The sequence below is a fragment of the Onychomys torridus genome, chromosome 19, assembly GCF_903995425.1.
Source record: "Onychomys torridus chromosome 19, mOncTor1.1, whole genome shotgun sequence".
NCBI lineage: Eukaryota > Metazoa > Chordata > Mammalia > Rodentia > Cricetidae > Onychomys > Onychomys torridus.
Genome location: NC_050461.1, coordinates 54,605,086 through 54,631,721, shown reverse-complemented (window position 1 = coordinate 54,631,721; position 26,636 = coordinate 54,605,086). Strand labels below are relative to the sequence as shown.

Here is a 26,636-nt window from a genome sequence, read left to right as displayed (position 1 = left end):
GCCTTAGCTAAAGGCCATGCTTTAATTAATAATAATAATAGTCTCCATGCCATTATTTGGAGGCTGGGGGTCCCCCCCCAAAAAAAGTCTGACTACAGTTAAGGTCATACTCAGCTATATAGCAAGTTTGAGGTCAGCCTGGGCTACAAAAGATGCAAAATCCTCCCCCCACTCTGTGTGTGTGTGTATGTGTGTGTGTGTGTGTGTGTCTGTCTGTCTGTCTGTCTGTCTGTCTCTGTGTGAGTGTCTCTCTCTGTCTCTGTCTCTCTCACCTCTCTCTCTTTCTTCCCACACATGCTCACATAGATGAAAAATGACCATAACATCTAAAGACGCTTTCTATAGTCATGAGAGAACACAGAGAAATGATCTTCCTCTATGGAAAAGGGCCTTGCTCTGGCAGCTAGAGTCTTGAAGCTCAGCTTTGGAAGAAAAGATATAGAATTTAAAAACACATAACTTTCACTGTCCTCTGGATGTACCATCTGCTGAGTCCAGAAATAAAGTCTAGAGAAAAGTCCTAACAAAGATATGTAAATTGGGTAGACAGATGCACTTTTCACTTAAATAAAGTAAAAGATAGCCTCGTGCTGGGAGGGGACTGCCTCCACTGCCAGGTCTGTAGCCACACCGAGTAGAATTGAAGATGCAGTTAGCTGTGTCTACAGAAAGGGCCAACTTTCCAGACTTCAGAGATTTGCTTTCTAGACAGTGAATCTTAAGAGTTAGCTGGGAAGATCATTTCTTTTCCTCAAGTTCATTCTCAGACCATAAAAAGAAAGGTTTCAGAGAAGTGATTTTCAGAGTTGACCAGGGGCTGGGATGATGTCAAGTCCCACTAAGAAGAAAGGCTTAGAAAGGCATTCTTAATGCTATTTTCACAGTCTGTCCTAGAAGTCAAGGCCAAAAGACCTTTAAATTAGAAGGGGTGCTTGCTGGAGGGAGGGTGTCTGTTCATACATGGAATTCATAACTTATTCTGGCCCATCCATCATAGCAAACTCATGACTATAAAAGCACTTATGAGGACCACGGTTTGATTCCCAGAAGCCACATGAAAAGGTCAAGAGTGGCGGTGATCACTTGACATCCCAGTGCTAGGTGAGTGGAGACAAGGGGCCCCAGGGCTCACTGGCCCCAAGCAGCCTTGCCTACTTAGTAAACTGCAGGCCAGTTAGAGACCCTGTCCTGAGAGACAGAGCAGACGGTGCTGAGCAAGCACACACGTGCTAACCTCAGGTCTGCACATGGCTGTGAACACCCACCCACACCAACATGAGCACTTGCACACACATGAACACATACAGAGTGAGAGAGGGAGGGAGGGAGGGAGGGAGGGAGAGGAAGAATTTCCAAGCAGAGAATTCTATAACAATTTCTTAAGTTTTTACTCTTTAATTGAAATTGTGTACCTCTGAGGACAGCAATCATGTTTCTTTTATTCCTGTCTATTCATTTTCCTGTTTAGTGGCCATCAATTAATCAATATTAAATAGATAGACACCAACACACAGATGGATGGCTATTATTCAGCTTTGGTGGCTCTTTTTTAAAGATCTATTTTTATTTTCATTTGTATGTGTGTATGAGTGCATGTGTCTGTCTGTCTGTCAATCTGTGGAGTTCAGAAGAGGGCATCAGATAAGTCTGTCTGCCTCTCAAGGTGGGAAGAAGACATCAGATACCTTGAACCTGGAGTTACAGGTGGTTGGGAGCCACCTGAAGTGGGTGCTGGGAATTGAACTCAGGACCTCTGGAAGAGCAGCCAGTACTCCTAACCACTGAGCCGTCCCTCCAGCCCCAGCTTCTGTAGCTCTTAAGATATGCCGACTATGCAATGGGCTATTTGTGTGTCTTCGAATTCATCTTTACTTGGAAGCTTGGAATGTGATCATATTTGGGAATGGAGACCAAGAGAGAGAGTGTCACATGAAGAGAGGGCAGAGGTTGGAGGGACAGCAAGAAATGATGAGGGTGACCAGAGAGGCTAGAGGCTGCTAGCTCAGAGACTCTGGGAGGAACCACCTCGCCTGTGCTTTTAGAGGTCACCCTGGTGTGTGGGAGTGTCTGTTGTCCAGCCACCCAGCTGGTGGAGATTCATTACTGCAGCCCTGGGAGTCAGATGCACTTGAGAGAAAAAGAGAGGAAACCTCTTCATCAGCCATTGCAGCAGGATGGAATTGCGCATCATTTACCTTTTCTGTTCTGAGGATTGGCATTTCTGTAGTGTTATCCAAGTAAGGTCTAACTGCTATCTTGGGAATTTGTGAGCCACTATCTAATATGAAGTCTCCTCTGTGTGTGTCTGCTCTGATCTCTTCAACTCTAGCAGTGCCTTCTTTCCTGGCCCTCAGTATCCTCAAAGACAGACTGCTTCCTTCATAGGTACAGGGACTGTGGAGAACCCGGCTTCCTGCACAGCCTCCATTGCACACCCAGTATATAGAAGTGCATCCTGTGCTCCAATTCACACCTTGCGAGGGGAGTTAGAACGGCTTCCTTTTTGTGGCTCCAGCTGTGTTCTGTGGCAGAGGTCATCTGGGCTGTTGACTGAGCATCTGGAGTCTTTTGCAATCCTCTTTTCCTCCTCCTGACCCCCACCCACCATCCCCCAAGCCCTGGAATATTGACCTCTGCAGATTCTCTAAAAGGAACCGTCCTCTCCATCCCAGCCAGACTTCCCCATGTGCAAGCGACACTCTGGTATCTCTCCCTCCCACCATGCCCCAAACTGCTACAGGTGTGAGCAGCTCACAGTCCCTTCTCCAGAAGTTCATAGGTAGCATCAGGCTCCTGCCACATCTTATGGGGACAGTCGTGCTGGGGGCTGACCAGCCTCTGCCTTCCTCAAGACAGTTTCCAGCAATAACAAAAAAGCCTGAGTTCCTGAACTCACAAAACTTTTCATGGTTTTGGGAAAATAACAAGAAGAAATGACTGTTAGTAAAGAATTCTGACTCCTCCCTTGGGCCTACACAGAACTTCTCCCTCCTCCCCCCTCCCTCCCCTCCTCTTCTCACACCTTTGTCAGTTCTATTAATTGACCTTATTCCCATTGTGACATTATTAAAATGTCTATATCTCTTAATATGCTATGAGCCATATAAAGCCACATCTTCCTTCTGTCCCTAACCTAGGGCGCAGCTTGGTGTCTGCAGTAAGGTAGATGCTTGGGAAATATGTTAAACAGTATCAGCGACATCATATCACTATGACCTAGATCTAGCATAATCCCCTTTTCATCAATAAACAAACCTAACATTTCAGTAGAGGGGTATCTACATATCAGTCTTGGCATTCATGAAACAGAAATAGAGTAGCACTGCCCAAGCTTGCCTGGTGCCAAGCTTTTGAAGAAATAGCACAGCTCACAAAGACAAGTGGTGTGGCCCCTACCCACTCAGCCATATGTAATCATTACATTTTTGTCACGTTCTTTGGGAAGGAAGACTACCTTCTGGTAAGAATGCAGTGACCAGGCACGCCACGCCAGCCACTATATTGCTTGCTGCAAAGGGAAGGCGTCGTCCAAGACGCTCAATGGTCAGAAGGATCAAGAGAGCTCCAGGCAGCTCCACAAGCCCCGAGATGAAGAAGTCTATGTAGAGGTTGCCCCCGACAATTCCCAGGCGCATGACAAGTCCTTGATATACCACGGCACTTGTGAACCTGCAAAACATCAGAACACACCAGGGAAGCAAAGTAAGAGAGAACAGGACCGGTGAACAGAAGGAAATGATGACCCATGCACTTGACACCTGCTTTGAAACCCAGCCCACGTCAACTTACCAAGCATACATGAGAATAAGTGTGCATTTCCTCATTTGGGGCGTTCTCACAAGGTCTAAAAAGGATGGGTTACTCACTTCTTCATCTGTAACAGTGATCTAGATGAGAAAGACAGATGTCAGTAGTATTTTATAGCAAGATACACCTGCATAGTGTAAACTTGTTAACGGTATAAAACTAAAATGATGTTCCTCAACTTCTGGGCCCTTCACATTTCTATCTTCAAATCTGGGCATAGGGAGTTTGTTCAGTATTTTCAATAGGTCAGGTCCACAGAGATGCATCTTAGGATCTTAACTTAGGAAAACATTTGAAGATAAACTGGTGCTAAATTGCTTCAGATCAAATTCCCTTTACATTACTATGTATCTTTCCTTTCAGCATCCTGGCTAATACAACACCTGTTCCCTAGAAACCCTTCTAAACCTAAGAGTATTATGCTGTTTAACTGTCTAGATCATGTTGGCCTGTAGACACACCTGTGTGGGACTGTTTTCATGGTTAATCAAGGTAGGAAGATTCACTCTGAATGTTGGTGGTGCCAATGGGCTGGACCCTGGGCTATGTAAGAGAACAGAAAGGAAGCCCAGGTCCAAGCAAGGACGCATATAATCTATCTTCTATTGACTGTGGATATGATGTGGCCAGCTGCTTGAGGTCTGACTTCCCTGGATTGATTGACTGTAAGCTGGAACTGTGGGCCAGATAAAACCGTTCCTATCTAAGAGGTGTATGTTGGGGCATTTCATCCCAGCAATAGAAACGACTCCAGAAGAGGCACCACTGAGGCATTTCTCTCCATGTTTTTATCATCTTTACCGTTCAGAGTAAGATGAGGACATTAAGTAGAAGACGACAGCAATATATTTTTCCATGGTTCATATTCCAAGCATTTCCCACGGAGTTTCTATGCATTGTCTGAGGCAGGCAAGCAACGGAGGCAGTTTAGTATGTTGGGACTCCCATTTGGTTCTGGTTTATGTATGCATGCCTCTAGTAATAATGCACTTGGCAGCCTAGTTCCCCCACCTCACATACTATGCATATACAATGTACCAAGTAACCTCAGGACCCTCAGCCTCCCACCTGTACTAGATGCATATACTCCCATCTCCAAACAATCTGGCAGAAGGTCCCCTGCTCCTATCATTGATGGAATTTAGACAGTTCCTGTTCAAATATATCCCCAATATATGCAGGTATGGAGAACAGAAGGCTTGGTATGGCCTGAACTGGTTTGGGATTCATTGCTCAGTAAGGCTAAGCTATGTCTTCAAGTAACCTTTTAGGGAAAATCTTCTATTTACCATCTTATGCCTGTGCATGATTTGGCATGCATGTGCTTAAAATCAGATATATTATGGGAAAGGAAATATGCAGTCGAGAAATGATCATATGATCTATCAATCAAACCAGGGAACCATGCAAGCTACCCCCCTTAGTGACCAACTCCTCCCTTTTTTGAACCCCATAAAAAGAGTGCCAAACAATAATCAGGGCCCTGAGCATCTTTCCTCATGTAGTTTGCTGTCAGCCTTAACAATGACAGCCCTTTCGTCTGTACCAGCTCTCTGCCCCAAGTAATATTATTGTGCTTCTTTTGCAAATCTAGGTGAGCCCCTGTGTTTAATTATTTGGATAAGAGGTCAGAAGAATAAGAAACCCAGAAACACCCAGCCTGACAACCAGAAGCATTATCCACATTAAGATGACCAATGTGTATGGAGGGACACATAGCTGTTAGATTCTGGACTAAGTGCATGGACTGTTTTACTTAACTATCACCGGAGTATTTCTAGGAATTCAAATTGATCGATGAAAAGAGCAAGCTCAGGACCACAAGGATTAAACCGCAGGAGGGTACAGGGTCAATATTTGACATCTGTGTCTAGGAACTCCTCTATTGTTGACCCTCCCACACTGCTGCGGGGTATGGAGGACTCTTCTACCCACAAGCATTCTACAGTTGGTGGCTATTTCCACACACATTTTAAAGGACACCAAAAACTAAAACGGAATCTTCCAGTTCAAACATGAAAGAGTTAATTCTGGACTAAAGTGATTTATATAAATTAGATTTGAGTCAAATCATTTAGATTTTTTTAAGAAGGATCTTGAAATTCAAAATGAAGACAATTGGGATGGTTCCTGGAGACCATCATGACTAGCTTTTTCCATGAGTCAGGCTTGGCCCTGCTCAGTGGTGTGTTTCTACTCCCCCTTTGCCCCCCCCCCCCGCCCCGCCCAGGAGCCACTGACATCACTGCTTCACATACACACACTGGCCACCCAGCACACACACAGGAGACCGTCCTTTCAAAGGCAATATTCACAGGCCCTTTCTATTTCCTTTTAGCCTTCTTATATTCTGCCCACAGCTATGATTCCTGTCCACTAGGTAAGACTGAGCAACATCTTCTCACTCAGACCCAACCCAACATGTCAGAATTAAAGGAGAACCATGCAGCACAGATTACACACACATAGCCAATTATAGGAGCCCCCACCCACGCTCGGTAACGATGGGGCCTCACCCCACTTGACGTCCTTAACTCTGTAGATGTCTATTTCCTTTGGACAGACATTGAGTCAGCATTGGAGCAAAGAATGGTAACATCAGATGGTGAAGGACAGTAGGGTCAGCAAGTGGTCCCTAGCAAAGGGCCACATGGTGGATGGTTTTGAATTTGCAGTCTTCAAATTCTCTCTTGAAACGACTGACTTTGCCAATGTGGTACAAAACCAGCATGGACCTTTACACCTGGAATATAATAAACCTTTATTTACAGACAAGCTGGTCTGGCCTGCGAGCCATCGTTTGCTGACCTGGGAGTTGTAGAGTTAATGCTGGAGGAACTTGCACAGATCAACTGTAACTACCATTAGAGAAGGGAGCAGATGAGAATCTGACCCCAGGAGGACCCCTAGATAGTCAGTGCATGAATCTGGATGCTGAAGTCCAGCTCTGCGTTTTAAGTGCTATATTCTGCAGTATATAGAATGGTTTGATTTCACTGATTGAAAGGGTAGTTTGATCATCTCATTCATAATTCTTATGAGTTGGTGGGACTATGGAGATTTTTTTTTTTTGCCCTTCTTTTTTTTCACTGTAAATATCCTCTTTTAAAAAACAGCTAGGTCTTCATCATGTGAGCATGAGAACATGAACCTCATTCCCCAGGACCCACATAGAAAAAAAGCTGAATGTGGTGCTGTATGCTTGGGACTTTAGTGTTGGGAGGCCTATGCTTGAGCTCCAGGGCAATGAAAGACCCTGTCTCAAAAAAATGGGGTGAATGGCTCCCAAGGAACGACACCCAGGGTTGACTTTTGACTTTAGAAACATATGCATACATATTCACATACATAACAAGAATAAAAATAAATTATTTTTGTAACAAGAGATAATATTTCTAAGTGATTAATTTAAATTAAATATCAATGTAGCTGATGGTTGTCTTTTAACAGGCCCTTTCCCCTGTATGCATGTACACACACACACACACACACACACACACACACACACACACTATCAATTCATGATCTCAGGGGAGCAATCTTTGCATCTGGTTATGGGGAGGCCTGATTATCTCACGGTAATACTATCCTCTGATGGGACATGTATCCCAACTGAGACAATGAGAAATGGGCATGTTACTCAACCTGGGCCCATGAGAAACATGAGTCTTTATTTGGACAAATTAGAAATGGTAATACTATCCTCTGACTGGACATGTATCCCAGTCTGAGCCGATGAGAAAATGAGCCTGTGGCTCAGTTTGGGCCAACGAACAAAACATTCTGGAAAAAATCCTTTTCTTCCCTTAATTTAGAGATACCCAAAGGAATCTCCTCTCTCTCTCACCTCAAAAAAATTAATGACAAAATAGCAGGCCCATCTAGATCTTGGCAGACACCCTACATCCACAGGGAACCAGTCTGAGAATGCAGCTGCCTGGTCAGGGTGGAGAGAGGGGCAAGCAGGTTTAATGAGTTTCCCAGATCCTGGCTAGGACACCTCTGAGCCCTGCTGGGTCTCAAATTCCAGACACATGAGCCAGTGAGCGTCCTTACTGTCCAAGTGCATTTAAGTTGGCTTTCTGTCACTTGACGCCAAAAGCAGAATTATCCAAATTTTCCAATCCAGAACAATCTCTTGCTTTGACCGCTGAATGTTTTAGGCAAATTGATTTTATTGTTGAAAGAACTGCGTCTATATGCTAATTCACTCCAGTTCCAATCCCCTGTAAACATACTTGTTTCAGTGTAAAGTTCTTGAGATCTGGGACAAAGTGAGGACTCAACTCTGCTTTTCCAAAGCACAAGCTTAGCGTGTAACCACATAATCAATATAAACTACAAACTCCTGCTAACAAGGGAAAGTAATCAGAAGCACAACACAGCCCTTCCCTGCGCAGTGAATGAGGGGATTAATAGTACTGTCGGGCAGGTAAGTATTTTGTTACAGTGCAGAGCGAACCCAGCTGGTCTTTGATTTACTAGCCTCGTCTCTGCAGTGACGCAGATATTCTGAAAGATGACCCACTTTCTGGATGTCCAAAGACTTCGAGAGACTACGAGCCGTATCTTGGATGGAACATATCTAGTCCAGTCCTGCCAACTCAGGCATGCGGTGTTTGGGGCTACTGTTCTTTTACATAACTTCTCACTATGTGGCCATGTTTCTCTTCTAATGCCAAAGGTTACCAGACTTTTGCCTAGTCTGAGTCAGAAACAAAAGACCTGAAATGCTATTCCAGATTGTTACATATTTTTTAAATGCATTTTAATAAGATATAGTCTCTATACAATAAAACCCAGCAATTTAAAATGGAACCCTCTATGAGTTTTGAAATATCTGTAATCATATAACAATTACTGTGCCTACAACACAGCACATGCCCACGACTCCCAAGTTCCTTCATGATTTCCCCAAATTCTATCCAGTCTGGGTGAGGGTCTCCCTCACCTTCTCCCTGCTGGAACAGCTTTTCATTCTTTAGAACCTCAATAGTCATAGAATCTGGAGTGACCCCTTCTTCTACGCTTTGGTTGCCACTCTACCTTGTCACACTTCGATGGGTTCCAAGTGGGACGAGCCCTGATTTGCACCAAAAGGGCAGGGAGCTGCTTGTGTGATATTTGTCTGTTTAGAGACTCAGTGCCTAGCAATGCTCTCATCAGAGGGTATCACCCAAGGTTTCAACGATGGATGCTACCCTCCTTGCTTCTCACCAGGCCAAAGGGCTACTTTCTCTAACCATCCCTCCAACTGTCTTTCCATTCTTCCCAGGCCTCATAGACCATCAGCAGGGAGGCAGGCTGTGTTAAAAGAATACCCTCCGATCAACTCAGTTGCCTTTATAATTCTTCCCAGTAACTTTCTGATATATTTCTTCAGCATGAATTTTTAATTTAAGTTGCCAAGAAAGAGAAAAGCTTTACAAATAGCCATGTTATAAAAAATGACGCCAAGAGCACCCCAAATGGAGAACAAGTTTCAGGTCAGAAAACAACACCCAGGTGGATTAGGTTAGTGATGTGATACTTCACTCACAATATAATTCTTTTCACTTAACATGTTATTGAAGTACCATGAGCTTGGTTTTCTCTTCAGTAGTGCAAGGATGCTAATACTCTGACTCTGAAGAGATGCTATATACATGTAGATACATGTACATGTAAGCCAGATGCTGTTAGTGTTTGAGTTATTTTTTAATGACATTTAAGAGGCATTTACCTGTAAGGGTAATTCACTCACCACTTACTCATAGCTACTGCTGTTACAGAGATATTCCAAAATGTACTGTGACATGAAGCTCTTCCTAATGCAAACTGCCACCATTCATTTTAAAAACTTGTATTCTATGCAATATTTTGATCATAACAACTACATTTTTATATCAGCTTGTCACCATTGACATCCCACGCTAAAATAAAGTGGGTGTGATTATTTTAAAATGTGCACGCAAGCTAGTGTGTTCAAGAGACTTGGTACACGGAGCCAATCAGCAGCCTGCCATACCCAGCGGCTCGCAGTACACCCTGCCCTAGGCCTCAGATCTCAATCTGTATTTCAGGTTCCTCAGGGAACTGGTAGAAGAAACTGAGTCAACGAATAGTCCCAGTTCATCTGCTGACTCCTAAGCTTTAGTTCTTCCCAGAGCTCTGGGTTTAGAAGAGGTGTTGGTCCCCCAGGCTCAGGAGGGAAGAACACCACTTACATGGAGGATCTGCCCAAGGCAGGAGAGGGCACAGGGCTGGTGGCTGCATCTGTAGCCTTGGAGAATCCATTTGGTGGTTCTCAGTAGGTGATTTATCGGCTGAGATGGCCACGAGCCCTTCACTATCATGATCATGTATTTAATGATGATGTCATCATAAGTTGACTACAGGCTCCGCCCTCTAGAAGCTTCTATTCTCCAAGTTAGTGTGAATCAATGATTGTTTGAAGATTTGAGGCTTACTTATTTGAGCAGTCAGGAACTATCTCAAAGCTGAACTCTCAAGTCTTACAGACAAGGAAGAGGGCTTGGAGGTGCTGGAAGGGTGGCCAGTGACTGCTGGGGAATACGTAGGGCCTTTCACTCACTTTCTAGTGGGTGACCCCATTATTCAGACAAAGGCCAGCCCCAGAAGCACCAGAGGTTCTGGGATCTGACATGAAAGAGCTTCAGCTAACTACTGGCAGAAGAGCATGCTATTCATGAAGAGAGCAGTATGCCGAGCTATCCACAGTCCACACCGCCTGTTCCCTGTGAAGAGTGATATGCTGAGCTACGCACAATCCAAACCGCCTGCCTTCCAGGAAGAAAGAAGTATGCCAAGCTACCCGAAGCACATACTGCTTGCTCTCCACGAAGCAGAGTTGCCAACTACCTACAGTACTTTGAGAAACTTAGAAAAAAAAATCTATTAAAACTATAAAACGAGGCAGAGATCAGGACACCTGCTGAAGATAGTGTTTTCTGTATGTGACAGAGAAGTCACACCCATGAAACCTCAACAGCGTGGCTGCCTAAACAAGACCTGAGAAATGACAGCCACATTTGACACACCAACCTGGATGGGGAAATCTCACAAAATCCCACCACCAGAAGAAGAGCTCCACACTGCAGAGAGGGAAGGAAAAGGAGGCTGCTCCAGCGGTGAGCCCCGGGAGGTTAACCAATCCCGAGCCGTCAGCTCTAAGTCCGCATACATATGAACAGCACTAAATGCTGCGTGTGTGTGTGTGTGTGTGTGTGTGTGTGTGTGTGTGTGTGTGTGTGTGTTTTTAGGGGTTTGGAAGGAGTAAGAAAGAGGGGTGGTGGGGAAATGATACAAATACATGACTTTCATTTCTTTCATAAAACCTACAGTTTTTTTTTTTTTCAGCAACCACAACAAAGAAATATCTATGTCAAGATGTCTAGGGATGACCAGCACTTATCAAGATGAAAGATGAACCACAGCCCCCCAACCAGGGCTGCACGATAAAAAGAAAGTGTGAGCCTCGTAGGTGACTTTGCCTTGTGGTTGTGACACAGATGCTAAAAATAATTGGTGAAATTAATCAAAATGATATGTTTTATTGACCCTAATCCATTCAAACATTATCATTTCCATATGAGGTCATTCATGAGGCATTTGTGTTCTGTTTTGGAACAAATCTCTGCAATTCACTGTGAAGTTTTCTCTCGTGGTAAATCTCAGCATGGACCAACTGAATTTTTTCCCCTAATGCATGTAAGGCCAGGGGCTATGGTCCTAGACAATGGGTACAGACACCCTAATCCTGGGGCTCTTCCACAGGTCCTCTGTGGCTCTAGGATCTACTCCGAGAGCTCTTCAGCCCTGAAGGAGTTCTTCCTTGTCTCCACCCATGCGACTTGGCATTCTGCACAATGCTACAGAACCACCATGGTGCCTCCCATCTGGGGCCTCCAAGACCAGCTGCAGCCGCAGCCCCAGCGAAGGCCCAGAGCTGTGGTTATGAGTCACATGTGGGTCTATTTTTTCATTTCTTAGAAACAAAATTGGGACTGTTTTTATTTTTATTCTTTATTAGGCGCATTACTGTAAGAACTGTCTTCCAGGGAACAGGAGACCGCACTGGCTTCTAAAACTCCAGTGCCCAAGAGACACAGGATGTGTGGGAAACACAGGGATTTGATGACAGGGGACTGAATTAGACACGTTACTGAACTTGCCAGGAGCACCCAGAGATGTCCACAATCACCATGGAAACAGAAAAGTTCTCAGTGTCAAAGCTCAAGAATGCCCAATGTTTTAACCACAGTAGCCTGCATGGCTACACGCAGACTTCAGTTCTGAATAGGCAAATTGGGTAAGACACAAGAGTGTTATTTGGTATGGGGCGAGGAAAACGGTACCATGAACCAGTCCAAGTGAGCCAAGTACCACATACAAAATTCAACAGCCCAACCCCATCCCATCACGATTCCTATCGTCCTTTCTTCTTGGTCTCCCAATGCATCAGGAGTCAATGTCCTAAGAATTTAGTCTTTGACACCTTGATAAATAACAAGCAAACTCTACTCACTAGCTGGGGGTGTCCAGTCCACCACCAGGGTTCTCTCACACCTGTGCTGGGATACAGGCAGCCAGGGTAACGGGTGCTGCTTTCTCATCACTCAGGGCAGTGGTGGTAAGAGCCAGTCCAGGGAGGTGTTCTCTAAGAGTAGAGCCCCCCGGGGGGGGGGGTGCTGAGGGCAGTGATCTCCTCACAGGAGGGGGCAGGACTCCCCTCTTCTCTTCCTTCCTGCAGTTCTTACAGACAGGAGACCCTACATTCCCCAACCACTGCTGCCACCACATTCTCATCCCTTGGTTCCCCATCATCTCCTCCTGTCCTACAGCTGAGGGCTCATCCCCACACCCCGGATCTGAGCTGCATCCCTTGAATTTCTTGTCCCAGGGAACCCTGTTCCTCAGGGTTCAGCCTTCCCCTCCATCCTCAGTGTGCTGGGAAAACCGGGGGGGGGGGGGTTCTCCACCTAGGAAAAGGGTCTTCATATTTGCTTCTGTGGGAACTTTGAAATTGTGTCTGTGCTCTGTCACAGGTACATTTAGCAGTGAGAAGCACAAATCTCCTTCGCTGTAATGAAATAGAAGAGTTTATCTTCAGGTCATTGTTTCCTAATGGAGTCCTCCCACGTTCAACAGGCTTGTTTTCCTTTGTTTTTTCATTTGTTTGTTTTGTTTTGCTTTGTTTCTCTTTGAGAAGTGCTAGCTAATCATCCTCAGTGTCTTGCCAAATGTCTTTGAGTCCCTCTTCTCCACCCCATTACATGGCACAGTAAGCCTGCTCTGCCTTGCCCCCTGTGACAAGGTGGGGGCCAGTTCTGCAACTCTGCCAATGGGTTGTGACATAAAACAACTGTGGCCCGGCCCCCGAGAACTGATCTTTTCCTTCAGTGGCTTCCCGAACTACAGGGAAAGGATAGCTTCCACTCTTCTCTGTGACCCTGCAAGGCACAAGCAGGGATTAAGCCTGGATTGTTTTAAACCCTAGAACCTTAGGTCATGCTCACTACAGATATGTCCTAGCCTCTCCTGGCTCGTTAGGAGTCTGTGGGTTCCTCAGCCATGGACTGTAAGAGTGACAGTCACCATAGTGACCTAAGCTCAGGCATCTATGCCTCAGTTCATCGTTCTCTGCTCTTAACTGAGGGCGTGACGTGACCAGTGTTCACGCTGCTGTCACTTCTGCACAATGGTGGGCGGCAGTCGGGACTTGAGAGCCAGACCCTTCCTCTGAATGTGCTTTCACTCAGGCCTTGGACCACTGCAACAGGAAACAAGCCAAGACTGGCTCCGCTCCCTGGTGACCCTAGCTGCAGCCTGCCTGTGCCCTAGCTGAAGCCACACAGAAGTGTACACTAAAGCCATTGAGAGTTAGAATCCAGAAAACCAGGTGGCAGATTCTATTCATAAATTCTGTTAGACTCAGAGATGGAAAAGATACAATCCCATGCCTGCTTGTTAAATGGTCCTCAAATTGGCTCAGTTATGGAACAGATTGGAGGAGCCGTTCTTCTGCCTCATCCTGGACTCATAACTGTACCAGCACAGAGAGGTGATATCTAACTCCACTCTGTACCTGAGAATAGGTAACAGTCACCAAATTCTCTCACAACCCCCCCCCCCAGGTCTCTTCAGAATCACCCCCTTTTTCAATGTTTCCTTTGGGAGTGCTGAGAAATTGCCCAAGAAATTCGGGAATGATTGAGGAGTGTGGCGATCAGTTTACATGCTCCACAATGAATGTCCTAATCCTTTGATGGGGTCTGGGACTGGCCAGATGCTCTTCTTTCTTGATCTCAGCATTCAGACGATTCTGAATACAGTAACTTACTGTTTGCTGGTGTGTTCTTGTTGCTCAGATCAGAACCTTTTCTAGGGGAAGAGGAGACACTTGAATGTGCAAGCCATGAGCAGGTAGTGCACACCACCCTTGGGATTCCAGGTTAGAATTATGCTGAAAGCGGAGTGTAGCAACTGCTTGGTGAGGATCTGCACCATCCTAAAGTGTGTTAATGTCACACTGTACCTATTTCTGCCTTTATGAGCTGTGACTTGATTTATTGCATTCCAATAAATATGTAGATTAGTTTTCATAATTAACAATTGTACTGGCCAAGATTTCAATTTGAATGCCGTGTGTGTGTGTGTGTGTGTGTGTGTGTGTGTGTGTGTGTGTGTGTGTGTGTGTGGTGTGCATGTGAGTGTGTATGCATGTGTGTGTGTATATGTATATGCACATATGAATGCACGTGGACATCAGTGTTTGATGGCAGATATCTTTCTAGATTGTTCTCTACCTTATTTTCTGAGACAGAACCTCTCACTGAATCTGCAGTTCACTGAGACTGGCTGCCCAGTAAATCCTGGGGATCAGCTTGTCTCCAAGCCTGCAGCATTGAGGTTACAGATGTGTGTGCCACACCTGGATTTTGCTTGGTGCTGGGGATCTGAACTCAGGTCCTCATGCCTGCATTGGCAAGCACATTACTTACTGAGCCACCTCCCCAACCCCTCAAATGCTTCTCTGTTTATTCACAAAACAGTCAAAATGAAAGCATGCCAGGGCTCACTTTGTCAACACATGAAGGGAATGCTTCCATTCAGTTCCTTTAAACATGTCTACAAGAGGAAAGAAAGTAGAGTGGAATAAAGAACAGTTTTAGGAGACAGGAGAGATGGCTCAGTGGCTAGGGGAGCTTGCTGCTCAGTCATGAAGCCTAAAGCCCAGGTCCCAGCATCCATGTAACAAATTGGGCCTTTTACCCACACATTATTCCAAAAGGAGTTGGGACAGGACAGTCGTGGAGGCTTCCTAGCTTTCAGCCTAGCCAATAAAACCCAAGCTCAGGTTCAAGGAGAAACCTTGTCTCAAAGGAAATAGAGGACAGTAATGGAGGACTGCATCAGATGCCCTTCATCTGGTCTCTATGTGCACAGGCAGGTGCATCCCTCTCATGTATATACATATACATATACACATACACACTCACAGTACAGAAATAAACAAATCTTTAAAGAACAAAAAAGCATAAGTATTGATGAGGCAGAAAACAGATCACAAAGAGGATAAAAATAAATAATAAATGAATAAATGCAATAATACAGTACTAGAGAAAATACAAGGATTCTGGGTGTATGTGGGGAGACAGTCTTGAGAGCAAATATTATGCCGGTTATTTTAAAAAATAGCATCTAATAGAGAGTCTTGTAACTCTGTTGAATACTTGAATAAACTGATCATACAGTATGTGTTTCAATACATCTTTGTTTCTGAGACAGCCTCCTGGAAGCTCTGTCCACCTGGAGTTTTCAGATGTGTGCTAATCACAGAATGCTCTGTGATTCAGCTTTTAATGTGAAAAAGATTCTCACTACAACCATTAGTAATCAGCTTGTTGAACTTGAGAGATTAGTAATCTTTAGACCATGGAGTATACCAAAACAGGAGACTGTAAGCAGTCCTGCATGAGGCAGTTGTGTATTTCACCCAATTAACAATTTAGCAGCCTGTTCTGAACTGCAGAGTGGATACATAAGCTGGCTTTTAGTGAGCTGTCTAGGTCAGGTCCCAGAGACACGTTTAAGTTGTGAGAGTTCCATATGCTCTTGGAAAGATATGAGTAAGTGCTTAATCTCTCCTTCACTCCATCTGGTAAAAATTATCCTGCTAATATCCATCCAATCAGCCTTCCCAGCCTCCTTCAAAATATAAGCCATCTGAGTTGTGCTGGCCTTGAAATACAGGCAGGAAATGGAAATTGAGATTCTCCTTTGAGAGCCTATGAAGCACTTATGAACTCAGTTGCTTGATTAGCATGGAGAAATCATCTGCAAGGCCAGTAAAGGATCAGAATATGATGAATGTGGGAGTTAATCAACGGCTCTGAGAGCCTATCAAGGACTCTAAGCTAATCAGGTTCATGGAGTTTGACTTCAGCTTTTTCTAAGAACAGGGTCTCCCTTGAACTTTGAGACAAAGTTCAGCAGTTAAGTAGGATGCATACGTGTGCTTCCATGTGCCCTGTGTGGGCTTCCAAGTCAGCAAATTCAGTCCTGAGTATCAGGACTCAATGTCCAAACATTTAAAGGTTGACAGGAGTTATGTTCTAATTTCTGGTTACTGCGACCATGTAAATATACATGTGCTCGAATCACACCCTGTTCCCTGGAATTATTCACTCCAAAGGCTTTTACCTTCACCTGAAGAAACACACATTCATGTTAAATACCAATTCATCATTCAGACAAGGCATGGATGCAAATGGCTTGTGAACTCATGTAGTGTGTCCACACTCAGCCCTGGTGCTGAGTTTACAACTGCTAGGAGACAAAAGTGCTACAACCCCTCACCCAGGGGTTCCTCGTTGCCCACTCTGCATGGCTGTCCCTGGGGAAAGTGACAAAGAATTGTTATTACATGAATACTTTCTCTAAATAGGAAAAAAGCGCTTGGTTCTGGCCAGTTTCTTAAGAGTCCCTAAGTCTTTTTTCTGACAAAGGATTTAAAGGTCTCTTTTCTTAAGCTTTTCTTTATTCAGAGCCTTGAAAGAGGCAAGTTTATCACAAAGAAAGGAAGGCTGTCAGTCTCCTTTTCTACATATGTGTTAAATTGTATTTCCCTCCTTCCACTAACACTGAATTCAAATGAACACATAACGTGGCCCACATTACTTGTGCCAGGTTCTCAACCAAGTATTGAATCAGGTCCTGTTGTCATGAGCTGGAAGGACCATGATTAGTGCCCACATGCTGCAGTGCCAAACAATTCAGTCACTTATTGCCAGACTCTTGAACTCAATTCTCAGAAAAGAGGATTTTATCCCAGAAAACCCAGCATCCAACACCTTGCTCACTACACTCCTGGTAAACCCTGAGAGACTAGATTTGGGTGGGCTTATTTCTCGAATTCCCTCCTGGGGAGGTAAGGTTAGCTGTGGCTTTCCCTATTTCCCTGATCTTTCTCTAAGGCTTTCACCCCTATATTTGGCTCCGTGTTTTTTAATTTAATAAGGCCACTTAGAAATTCGGCTACACCCTCCTGCTGTGTCCACAGGGTGGAGACTAACTTCATGCACCAATGTTCCTTCTGACTCTGCCAAGTACAGTAGATTTCACATGCTCACCCGGACACACATCTGAGAATGAGTTCATGAAAAATGGTGGTCGCTGGGGTGGGTAAGAGAGTAAGGGGGCAGTGCTGTCATGGTAACAGAAGCCTGGCATGGTGAACCACTGTGGAATGCCCACCAGAGACAAGGCAGTACCATGCTGTGGAGAGTGGAGACTGTGCTCATCCCTCACCTCCATGGGACAGTGCATTCACAGAGAGGCACCATCTCTCCCTGCCTCACAGCAGGAAGCATGGGGATTTGGATTGCAGACATGGATTTTGCAGAAAACACAAGGCTGGCCAAATGGCACAGGAACAAGACACTTGAGAGAGTCAACTGTCTTTCTCTATCACAGTATGAGTTATGAAGACTCAAAGACAGAATTAGAGTGCTCAAAACCAGTAACAGGAAAAGCAAGCATACTCCCTCTATTCCATTAGGCAGAGACCCAGAATGAAAAGAGTTGAATTAGGAACTTTTGCAATTACCAGAAGAAAAAGAGCAACCAAACCAAACAGAATAAAGCAATCCTGTGGCCTTCGTTCATTTTGCTTTGTATTTTAGTTTGTGGGTTGTGCCAGAAGGGACTGGAGAGGGCCAGAAACAGGCAGAAGCATCTCTGCCTACACAGGGATGCTGGGAGGAGAAGGGACCCTGCTCCTGAAGGACAAAGGCAAGGTCAGCTGTTGAGGAGGAACATAGGGCAGCCCCTGACTCCCAGATCACATAACTGATGAATGACCACCAAGTGTATGTCACCACGTGGAGTTTGGAACTCAACCCACACATCTGCCAGTGAGCTTTGCCAGACTCTGAGAGCAGAGGAAGCCAGAGGGGAAAAAACTTCATTCCCCAGTTCTTCCAAGTGGAAACTGCCGTCTGTGGCCAGAACTCCTCTGGAGAGGGAGGATTTGTGGTGCTTTCCATGAAAATGACTCCCATAGGTTCATGCACTGGAACAGGGCTTGGAGGTTTCAAAAATCACGTACATCAGGCCCAGTCTCTACTCTCTGCCTGCGGCATGTGGATCAGGATGTAAAGCTCTTGGCTACTGCTCCAGCACCACGCCTGTTTGTTTCCTGCCTGGATGCTAGTGGACTAACCTGCTAAAACTGTAAGCAAGCTCCTTTTCAAAAGAGTGACTTGTTCTTAGTGTCTCCTCACAACCAGACAATAGTAACTAAGACAGCATTCAACAATAGTCATCTCTAGAAAGGGCAGATGTGGGGTGGGGAGGAAGCACAGGTAAAGAGCTTACCACACAAGGGTGAGGATCTGAGCTACACCCCCAGTACCTGTGTACAAAGCCAGGCATGGTGGCACCCACTTGTAACCCATTGCCAGGCAGGAGGAAACAAGAGGATCTCCAGGGCTTTGCTGGCCACAAGTCTGAGTAGCCAACTCTGGGCCAGTGAGAGATTCTGTTGGGGGGGGGAGGGGGGACAAACAAAAGACAAAAAAAAAAAAAAAAAAAAAAAAAACCACCAAAAACTAAGGCGGTCCAGCATCTGATACCTAAGATGGATCTCTGACCTCCATATGCATACACATACACAAGGACCCACAATGGATGTGAATGACTCCCCCACAGCTGTCTAAGACCTTCTCAGTACCCAGCTCCAAGAATAGCCCAGTCCTGGACAAGTGGGAACACATGGTCATCTCACTGTACTCTCCCCAAATATTACCTGTTCTGGGCTTTGCTAATTAATAAAACTGCACTTCAGCAAAGCATCCTCTGAGGTCAGGGAGGGCGCTACAATCACACACATGAAGTTCCTTGACTGTTGATGCCATGAGCTTTCTGTCCACAGCTCTCAAGGGTGCTTTTCAAACTTTAACTTGTACTAAGAAGGAATCTCTAAAAGTTGACAGAGACAGGATCCAGTTACTTCCAAATGGAAAATGAGTTTGAGTTATAGAGAGGCCCCTGCTACATGACTGCTGGCACGTAACACCACTCCTCGGGGAGGCATCCTGAAAGGCTGGGCTGGCTCCTTCAGGCCCAGCCATTTGCATTTCTAAAAGCCACAGGACGCTCTAGACTATCCTCAACTAGTCCATTGTTCTGGAAGCTGTTGGGCCGAATTTCTTTGAGTGAAAGAAAGTTACTGCTTATCAAGCTTGGGAAAGAAGCAAAGGCATACTGTTTTGCACTGGACATCACAGTTGATGAGTTTTCATAGCTATTCCATAATGCTTTTGGTCAACTTTCCTACCTGATGCAGCAGTGACCTAGTTTCAAAAAGTTAAAGATGCTGGAACTAAAGAAACCATGTAAATACCCAAAAATCCTGTAAAGTATTCACAGGACTCAGACCATTCTCTAAAATTTGAAGTCTGTTGAGCTAATCCATGGCTAAAAGACCTGTTTTGTGTTGTGCCTTATCAAGTGTCTCAGTATTTTTTATGCAGTATTTTTATGTAGCATGAATCTTAACAGGTCTTATTAATAAAAACTAATCTGAAGCCAGTTATTGGGGTGAATGCTGGAAGATCAGAGAAGCAAAGCAAGCCACAGCTTCCTCACCTTCCCAATTCCTCAGCTGATCCTGTTTCCTCAGACTGGATGCCTCTCAGCTGAACTGTGCTGCTCAAAGCCTGAAAGCTTAACCGGGCCTAATTCCTGGTCCTCATGCCTTATATACCTTTCTGCTTTCTGCCATCACTTCCTCGGATTAAAGGCGTGTGTCACTATGCCTGGCTGTTTCCAGTGTGGCCTTGAACTTACAGAGATCCAGAGGGATCTCTGCCTCTGGAATGCTAGGATTAAAGGCATGTGTGCCACCATTTTCTGGCCTCTATATCTAGTGGCTGTTCTGTTCTCTGACCCCAGATAAATTTATTAGGGTGCACAATATATCAGGGAACACAATATCACTACACAGGAACATCTGAGTTAAAGCGAGTATGATGGCATGGTAAAACTGTCAGCATAAGAGAGCACTGTAGGGGTAAGAGTGTCCCTCACGGGACCAGCACTGTTCACTCTGTGAGGGGAAGAAATGCAGAGTTAGCTCTGGCTGGGTTTCCAGGAGTTTCTTTCTAATATCCTCACTGTTTCAAGTTTATACTGGAACTGAAACAGGACAGTCCTGGAAACCCTTTGGCCTTTTGTGTGAGAGTATTTGTATCTCAATGTGGATGGAGCCAACAACTAAATACAGCAATTTAAAATATAGCACAGTGGCTGGAGATATGGCTCAGCAATTAGATCACACACCACTTTTCCAGAGTACTTGAATTTGATTCCCAGCACCCACGTCAGGCAGCTCACAACCGGCTGCAACTCCATCTCTGGAGGAATCCAACACCTCTGGCCTCTGCAGACACCATTTACACCATTTGCACATACCCCTCTCCACACATACACAAAATTAAAAGTAAAACAAACCTTAATCAAAACAGCACAGAAATTGGACTAAAATACCACATAGTTCCCATGGGCTCTACAGACGCCCGGAACACTACATGACTCTCCTTTGTAAAGAGCAAAGGCTATGGAGACAAAATCACCCTTTGGGAGACACATCTATACTGCTGCAGAAGGGTCTTCCCAAGTATTCTCAAACTGGAAGGTCCCTTCCATGGCAACATTACCATCTATGCAGCAGTTCACTAACTCGAAAGAGTGAGCCCAGTGCTCAAGAGCTGGAAGTCTGTCTAGTGACTGAGATGGCGAGATTTTAACCTTTCCTGTTAGGATCTTTGATGAAAATTATAAGCCCAAAGAAACCTCTTTGGGATCAAGAAGCTCATAAAATCGTCCATTCTTGACATTACCTAAACGTACTACTGTGGGAACGTCCCAGGAGCTTGTCTAGGAGAGTGTGTGTGTGGATAAGTTGTAGATCAGCTCTCAGCAGTGAGCTCCTAAGGAAATTATAATCAAGCCTGCAGGTTGGTTGGGCCAGAATGGCATGACAACATCACTGCTGAGCATGGACCTTCAGTCCTGTGGTCTCAGAGGCTCTGTCACCTACAGTTGTATGTAACCAGCTCCATTCTCTAAGAATTGTTTCCATTTGGGGAGAGGTCAGGATTTCAGAAGGAAAAAGACCAAGAGGAAAAAGGCCTTTAAAATCCCTCAGTCAAAACTGCTGCCACAGTTACTACCTACAGGGTCCAGTTCAGTTCAGTGCAACGGTGATGGTTGTTCCCTCAGTCAGCTCCTGGTAAAGAAGGCTGAGTAACACCATTGATTGAGGAAGTACAAACCAGTCAGCTTTTGCTTAGCTCACATTTATGGGTAGATTTGGAGATTTCTGGTTTAGTTTTGGGCAATCTTTGTTGGAGCAACTGTACTCCAAATTCTCTCAGGATCCTCTGGGACTATCAGATGAGCCCGGGAACATTTTTCTCTTATCCTTGAATGAAGTACAGAGATAAGGCCCAGCCACACAAGTGTTTTCAAGTCCCAGTTGCACTGCATCTGGCAAGCTACCATTAGCTACATCACATCACCCAGCCCAGGCCAATGTCAGAGGGCAGGAAGAATATCCCACCTACCACGAGGTCAAGGCCTTTGCATCTGTGCACCAGAATCAACGGAGCCAAGAATGTTTTTGTCATCTGGGAATGAGGGAGAAGATGTGAGCATTTCCAAGTAGTGAGCTCACCTACCTCAATCCAAAGCTCTCTAGAGAGCCAGATGTGTGCTGACTCTTTCTCTGGCAACTGACACAGTACCGTTGTGATCGGCCAGTGATGTCAGTGAACTTCAACTGTGGGAAGACAACACCCTCCCCTCATCTCTGCAATTCCTAGAGGCACAAGAGTGTGCTGTGGTTTCAGTAAGGAGACAGTAAACTCCAGGTCACCATCTACAAGGCAGCTCACCCCAAAGTGTCTCTGCTCATCCTGAGACTCTCATCCAAGGACGGCACTGGCTCAGGATGTGCTGTCTTTGTGGTAGGTGGGAGAGTAAGAGAGCAGCAGAAGCTAGTACCTGGTAGAGCTTTGCCCTGAATCAGCAGAGCCCAGTCTGACACAGGGTGGGGAAGCATAATATAGTATCAGTGTGTGTCAGGTGGCGATGGACACAGCTGCAGGTATGTTTTTACAGGGAGGGTGTAAGCAGAATACTACCCCTAATAACACCTTCTCATGGTAAGATTAAAAAAAAAAGTAATAAGTGCTGGAGAGATGGCTCAGAGGTTAAGAGCACCGACTGCTCTTCCAGAGGTCCTGAGTTCAATTCCCAGCAACCACATGGTGGCTCACAACCATCTGTAATGAGATCTGGCACCCTCTTCTGTGTACATAATAAATCAATAAATCTTTAAAAAAAAAAAAGTAATAAGCCCAATAGACCAAGCCTGCTATCATCAAAAGTGCTTGCCGGTTTCTTCTGTAACCCCAAGCATGCAGCAACTCACCCTATTATCAAATAAGTGCTGGTGTTCAATGTGACCATTCATACCATTCACCTGCATACACGGCGTTCAGTTCTCTCACACAAAACTACCAAGTGTCTATCTTGTAAGAGTGGAAAGTTGAATTGCATCATCTCTGGCCAGGTGGCAGACAAAAAATAGCAAGTTATACATGATGGGAAGTAAATTCAAACTGATACCAAAGGAAAAATCCAGTTACTGGAATGTGCTGGAACCTCATGAGCAAAGCAAGAGATGTGGCCAGATCTTTCATCTAGTGGTCATGCAGGGCAATGGGTGCCCCTAAAGACATTGTTAGACCCACCATGCTGTAGCTATGCCCACACTGTAACTACTGTAGATGTACTAAGGATTTTATTCCCATTTCTAAGTACCCCTTAACAATTACAGCATATAAAGTTTGAAAGTCAGAGAATAGCTGGTCTAGCTGTAAAGCTAATCCTTCATATACACTGCTCACTACTGAAAATCCTACCCACCCACTGATTCTCCCCAATGTCTACAAACCTTCCCTTGTGAGTTCAAACCACATTCCTATTTGGGCTTTCAGTTCTGTTTTGTGGACATTAGTCACTTGGGTGTTGGGAGCACCTGTTTTTTGTGCTGCAGGCTATTTCTTCAACAAAGCCTGGGCCAGCCAGGAGCTTGGGGCCATGAGATGAGTGCCATTCATTTGAGAAACAATAGAAGGCAGTTATGCACGTGTGGATATAGTCAAACTGCATGATACACTTGAACACAAGTGCCATTTGGAAACCCATTGTTTGGTACAGCAAGTATGTGAAACATTAAACAACAAATGAGAGAATACTTTCAGAAACAGAAATAACAACGGAGTTGATTTCCTGAATAACCCGCCCACATAATATTGCCTCTGGCTGAGTGCTGTGATCAGATCCAAAGGAGCTGATTCCTCTTATGTCTTCCCTGAATTTCCTAAAGCCTTGGTTTGGGGGCAACCCTAATTACCCTCATTTGTACTGAATTTTGGCTATTTTCTGTAATCTAGAGCATGCTTGGAGAGCCATAAGCAAGGTTCCTGGGATCCCTGCTGGTCAACAGTGGGACTGGCTGGACTGGGCAGGCGGCGAAGGCAGGTTCCAAGAGGACGGAGCTACCAAAGCACCACTAGCTGTTCTGAATCCAGCCAGACTTCCCCACCCCACCCCCAATCCTAACCTTCTCTGCTCCCTATGGTGGGCACCTCAAGGATGAGGCAGGAATGAGAGAGGTCTCAAATGACAAAGCAATCACAAAATGATAACTTATAAAAGTTGGGATTCACTGTAAAGGTTTTGTTTTGTTTTTTGGGGTGTGTGTGTGTGTGTGTGTGTGTGTGTGTGTGTGTGTGTGTGTGAATAAGAAAGCATTGTCCAATCCCACCTTAGGCCTGAATGTCCCTGAGAGTATATGAGAGTGAGATGCAGGTAAACGCCAACTCTGATGTCTGAGGTAACTGTGTAAACACAAGGTTTCAAGGCAGTCCCAACATTGACACCTGCAATACTTATTTAAGCAGCTGGTATGTGAGTAACTAATACCTGCCATGCTTATCATAGCACAAAAACTATGATAGGACCCTGCTTTGATCTTGGTGTCAGAGTTCAGCAGCCTGTGCTGCTGGCCATTATTTCTGGGTTATCATAAAGGTATTTCGTACCATATTATGTTTCATGGGAATTGAAGAACATTTGAGATAGGAATGTGCGGTTCATCCTGACTTAATCAAGGTTAGCACAAGGTTTTGCACTGAAAATTAACTCTCTGAGTTGATGTGAAAAGGTTTGTGGGCCGGGGAGATGTCTCAGTGGATTCAACATTTGTGGCACAAGCCTGAGGACTGGAGTCTGATCCCCAGAGACCATATAGAAACTGGGCAAACATGGCACCCTACCTATAATCACAGCTCTTGGGAGGCAGAGACAGGGGACACCTTAAGTAGGCCGGCTCACTAGATTAGCTGAGGTGGCAAGCATTTGGTTCCAGAGAGACACCACCTCAGTAGGTAAAACAGAAAACAATCAAGGAAGACATCTGACATCAAGCTCTGGCTTCTACACACATATGCACACCTGCAAACACACCCATACACGTGTATGCACATCACACACACGCACATGTAAAGGGAAGGGGGGGATAGCTTCAGTTGGAAGGCATGTTTCAAAACCAAAAAGAATGGGGGGTTCCACATATGAGGCTGCAACTTGTAAGGGGAGCCTGGAACTGTCACCAAATTGAAAGCAAGGAAATGCCCAGAAAGTGTAGGAGCGATGGAGGCCCAACACAGTAAGGCTTAGCTGCCCAAGATGAGGCAACGCGAGCATCAACAGGACATGACCAAAAACAGCCATGAAGGTCTGAAACATATGTAATTTGCCAAAGTCCAAATTTACAAGGAGACTAAAGAATGCGACTGACTGGACACCGTAGAAGACGCTGGGCACCAATGTACTCCTTGGCAAGGGAAGAGCTAGGCACACAGCATCCACTCCTAGACAACAGCATGCAAGGGCAACCAAAAGTTGGGAAGCAAGCTTAGTCTCTATACGAATACTGCAGGAATAAATGTAGCAATGGCCTGAGAATAAGTCATTTGCAACTACTGGTGAGTTCATCCACCCAGACAATGACTGTCAGTCCCACCAGGCATCCCCAGAGAGACAAGCAGGCAAGCAGATATCTCCGATGAAAATGTACTGAGCCACTTAAGACGTAGGCGTGCCAAAAATATCTAGCCTGAACTCAATTAAACTCTAGTTCTAACTAGTAAACTTAAAGGGAATACAAAGATGGAAGATCTTGTTAATGGGTTCTTAGAAATGGAATCAAGAAGCTATGTTCAACCTCTTGACATTGGGACAGGAAGTTATTGCCTTCAGAGAATGGGGCAATCAAGTTACAAAAAAAAAAAAAAAAAAAAAAAAAAAACCCACACACAAGCTCGTAATATTTTAAGTTCTCAAGTTTTCCACTAGAGGCAGTCAGAGCTCTTCTTTGGCCACAGGCAGCCCACAGGATACAGGTCAGACAACTTGGCTTTAGTAAAAACTGCTTATTCTCAGAGCTGTTTGGAAAAGCAAGAAAAGACAAACTTACAGAGAACTCAAAAGAGACACGTCAGCCATCACAATATCTAAACACTGCAAGGCTGTTAGGGCAGCACAGACCTACAAGCCATTGTAGGACAATCAGGGACCAGGAAACACCATCTTGCTGTTGGATATCAGATATCTTAGTTTCTTTTCCCATTGCTGTGACGAAATACCCTGGGCCAAAGGCAGCCCAAGGGAGGAAAGGGTTAATTTAACTCTCGGTTCCAGGTTGCAGGCTATCATGGCAGGAAGTCACAGCAGCTGAAGCTTGCTCAAAAGGACCAATCACAATACATCCACCTTCAAGAGCAGACATCGGTGAGTCAATGCATGGAAACACTCAACTTATTCTTTCCAGTTGCTACAGCGGGGGATCCCCACCCAGGGTATAGTCCTGCCCACAATTAAGATAGTCTTTCCACATCAATTGCTGTAATCAAGACATTTCCTCACAGGCATTCTCAGAGGCTAACCTCAATCTAGGCAATCCCTCATAAGTGTGCCTGGAGGCATGCCTCCTGGGTGTCCAGTTGGCAAAGCTAAGCGCCACAGTAGGTAACTGTGTTTAATTGCTTATTCTTAGAATAATAACATTGAAGCTATATTTTGGATGCCACCACCCTCCTGATTTGCTCTCCCCAAAACTCTCATTCCCAGCAGCTGGACTGCAGTTCTGATTATCTGCAGTGAGTCTGAGACAAATGAGGATCTCACTATTC

The 26,636-nt window shown here is 45.0% G+C and overlaps 1 protein-coding gene across 1 annotated transcript in view; it reads right to left on the bottom strand.

Annotated features, from left to right (window-relative positions):
- Positions 1-26,636, bottom strand: part of Slc22a3 (solute carrier family 22 member 3) — an 88,948-nt gene that overhangs the window by 11,762 nt on the left and 50,550 nt on the right. The window contains exons 6-7 of the mRNA XM_036168971.1: positions 3,790-3,887; positions 3,455-3,669 (exon numbers count right to left, since the gene is read on the bottom strand). Coding sequence (XP_036024864.1) covers positions 3,455-3,669; positions 3,790-3,887 — 313 coding nt within the window. The remainder of the gene's footprint in view (positions 1-3,454; positions 3,670-3,789; positions 3,888-26,636) is intronic.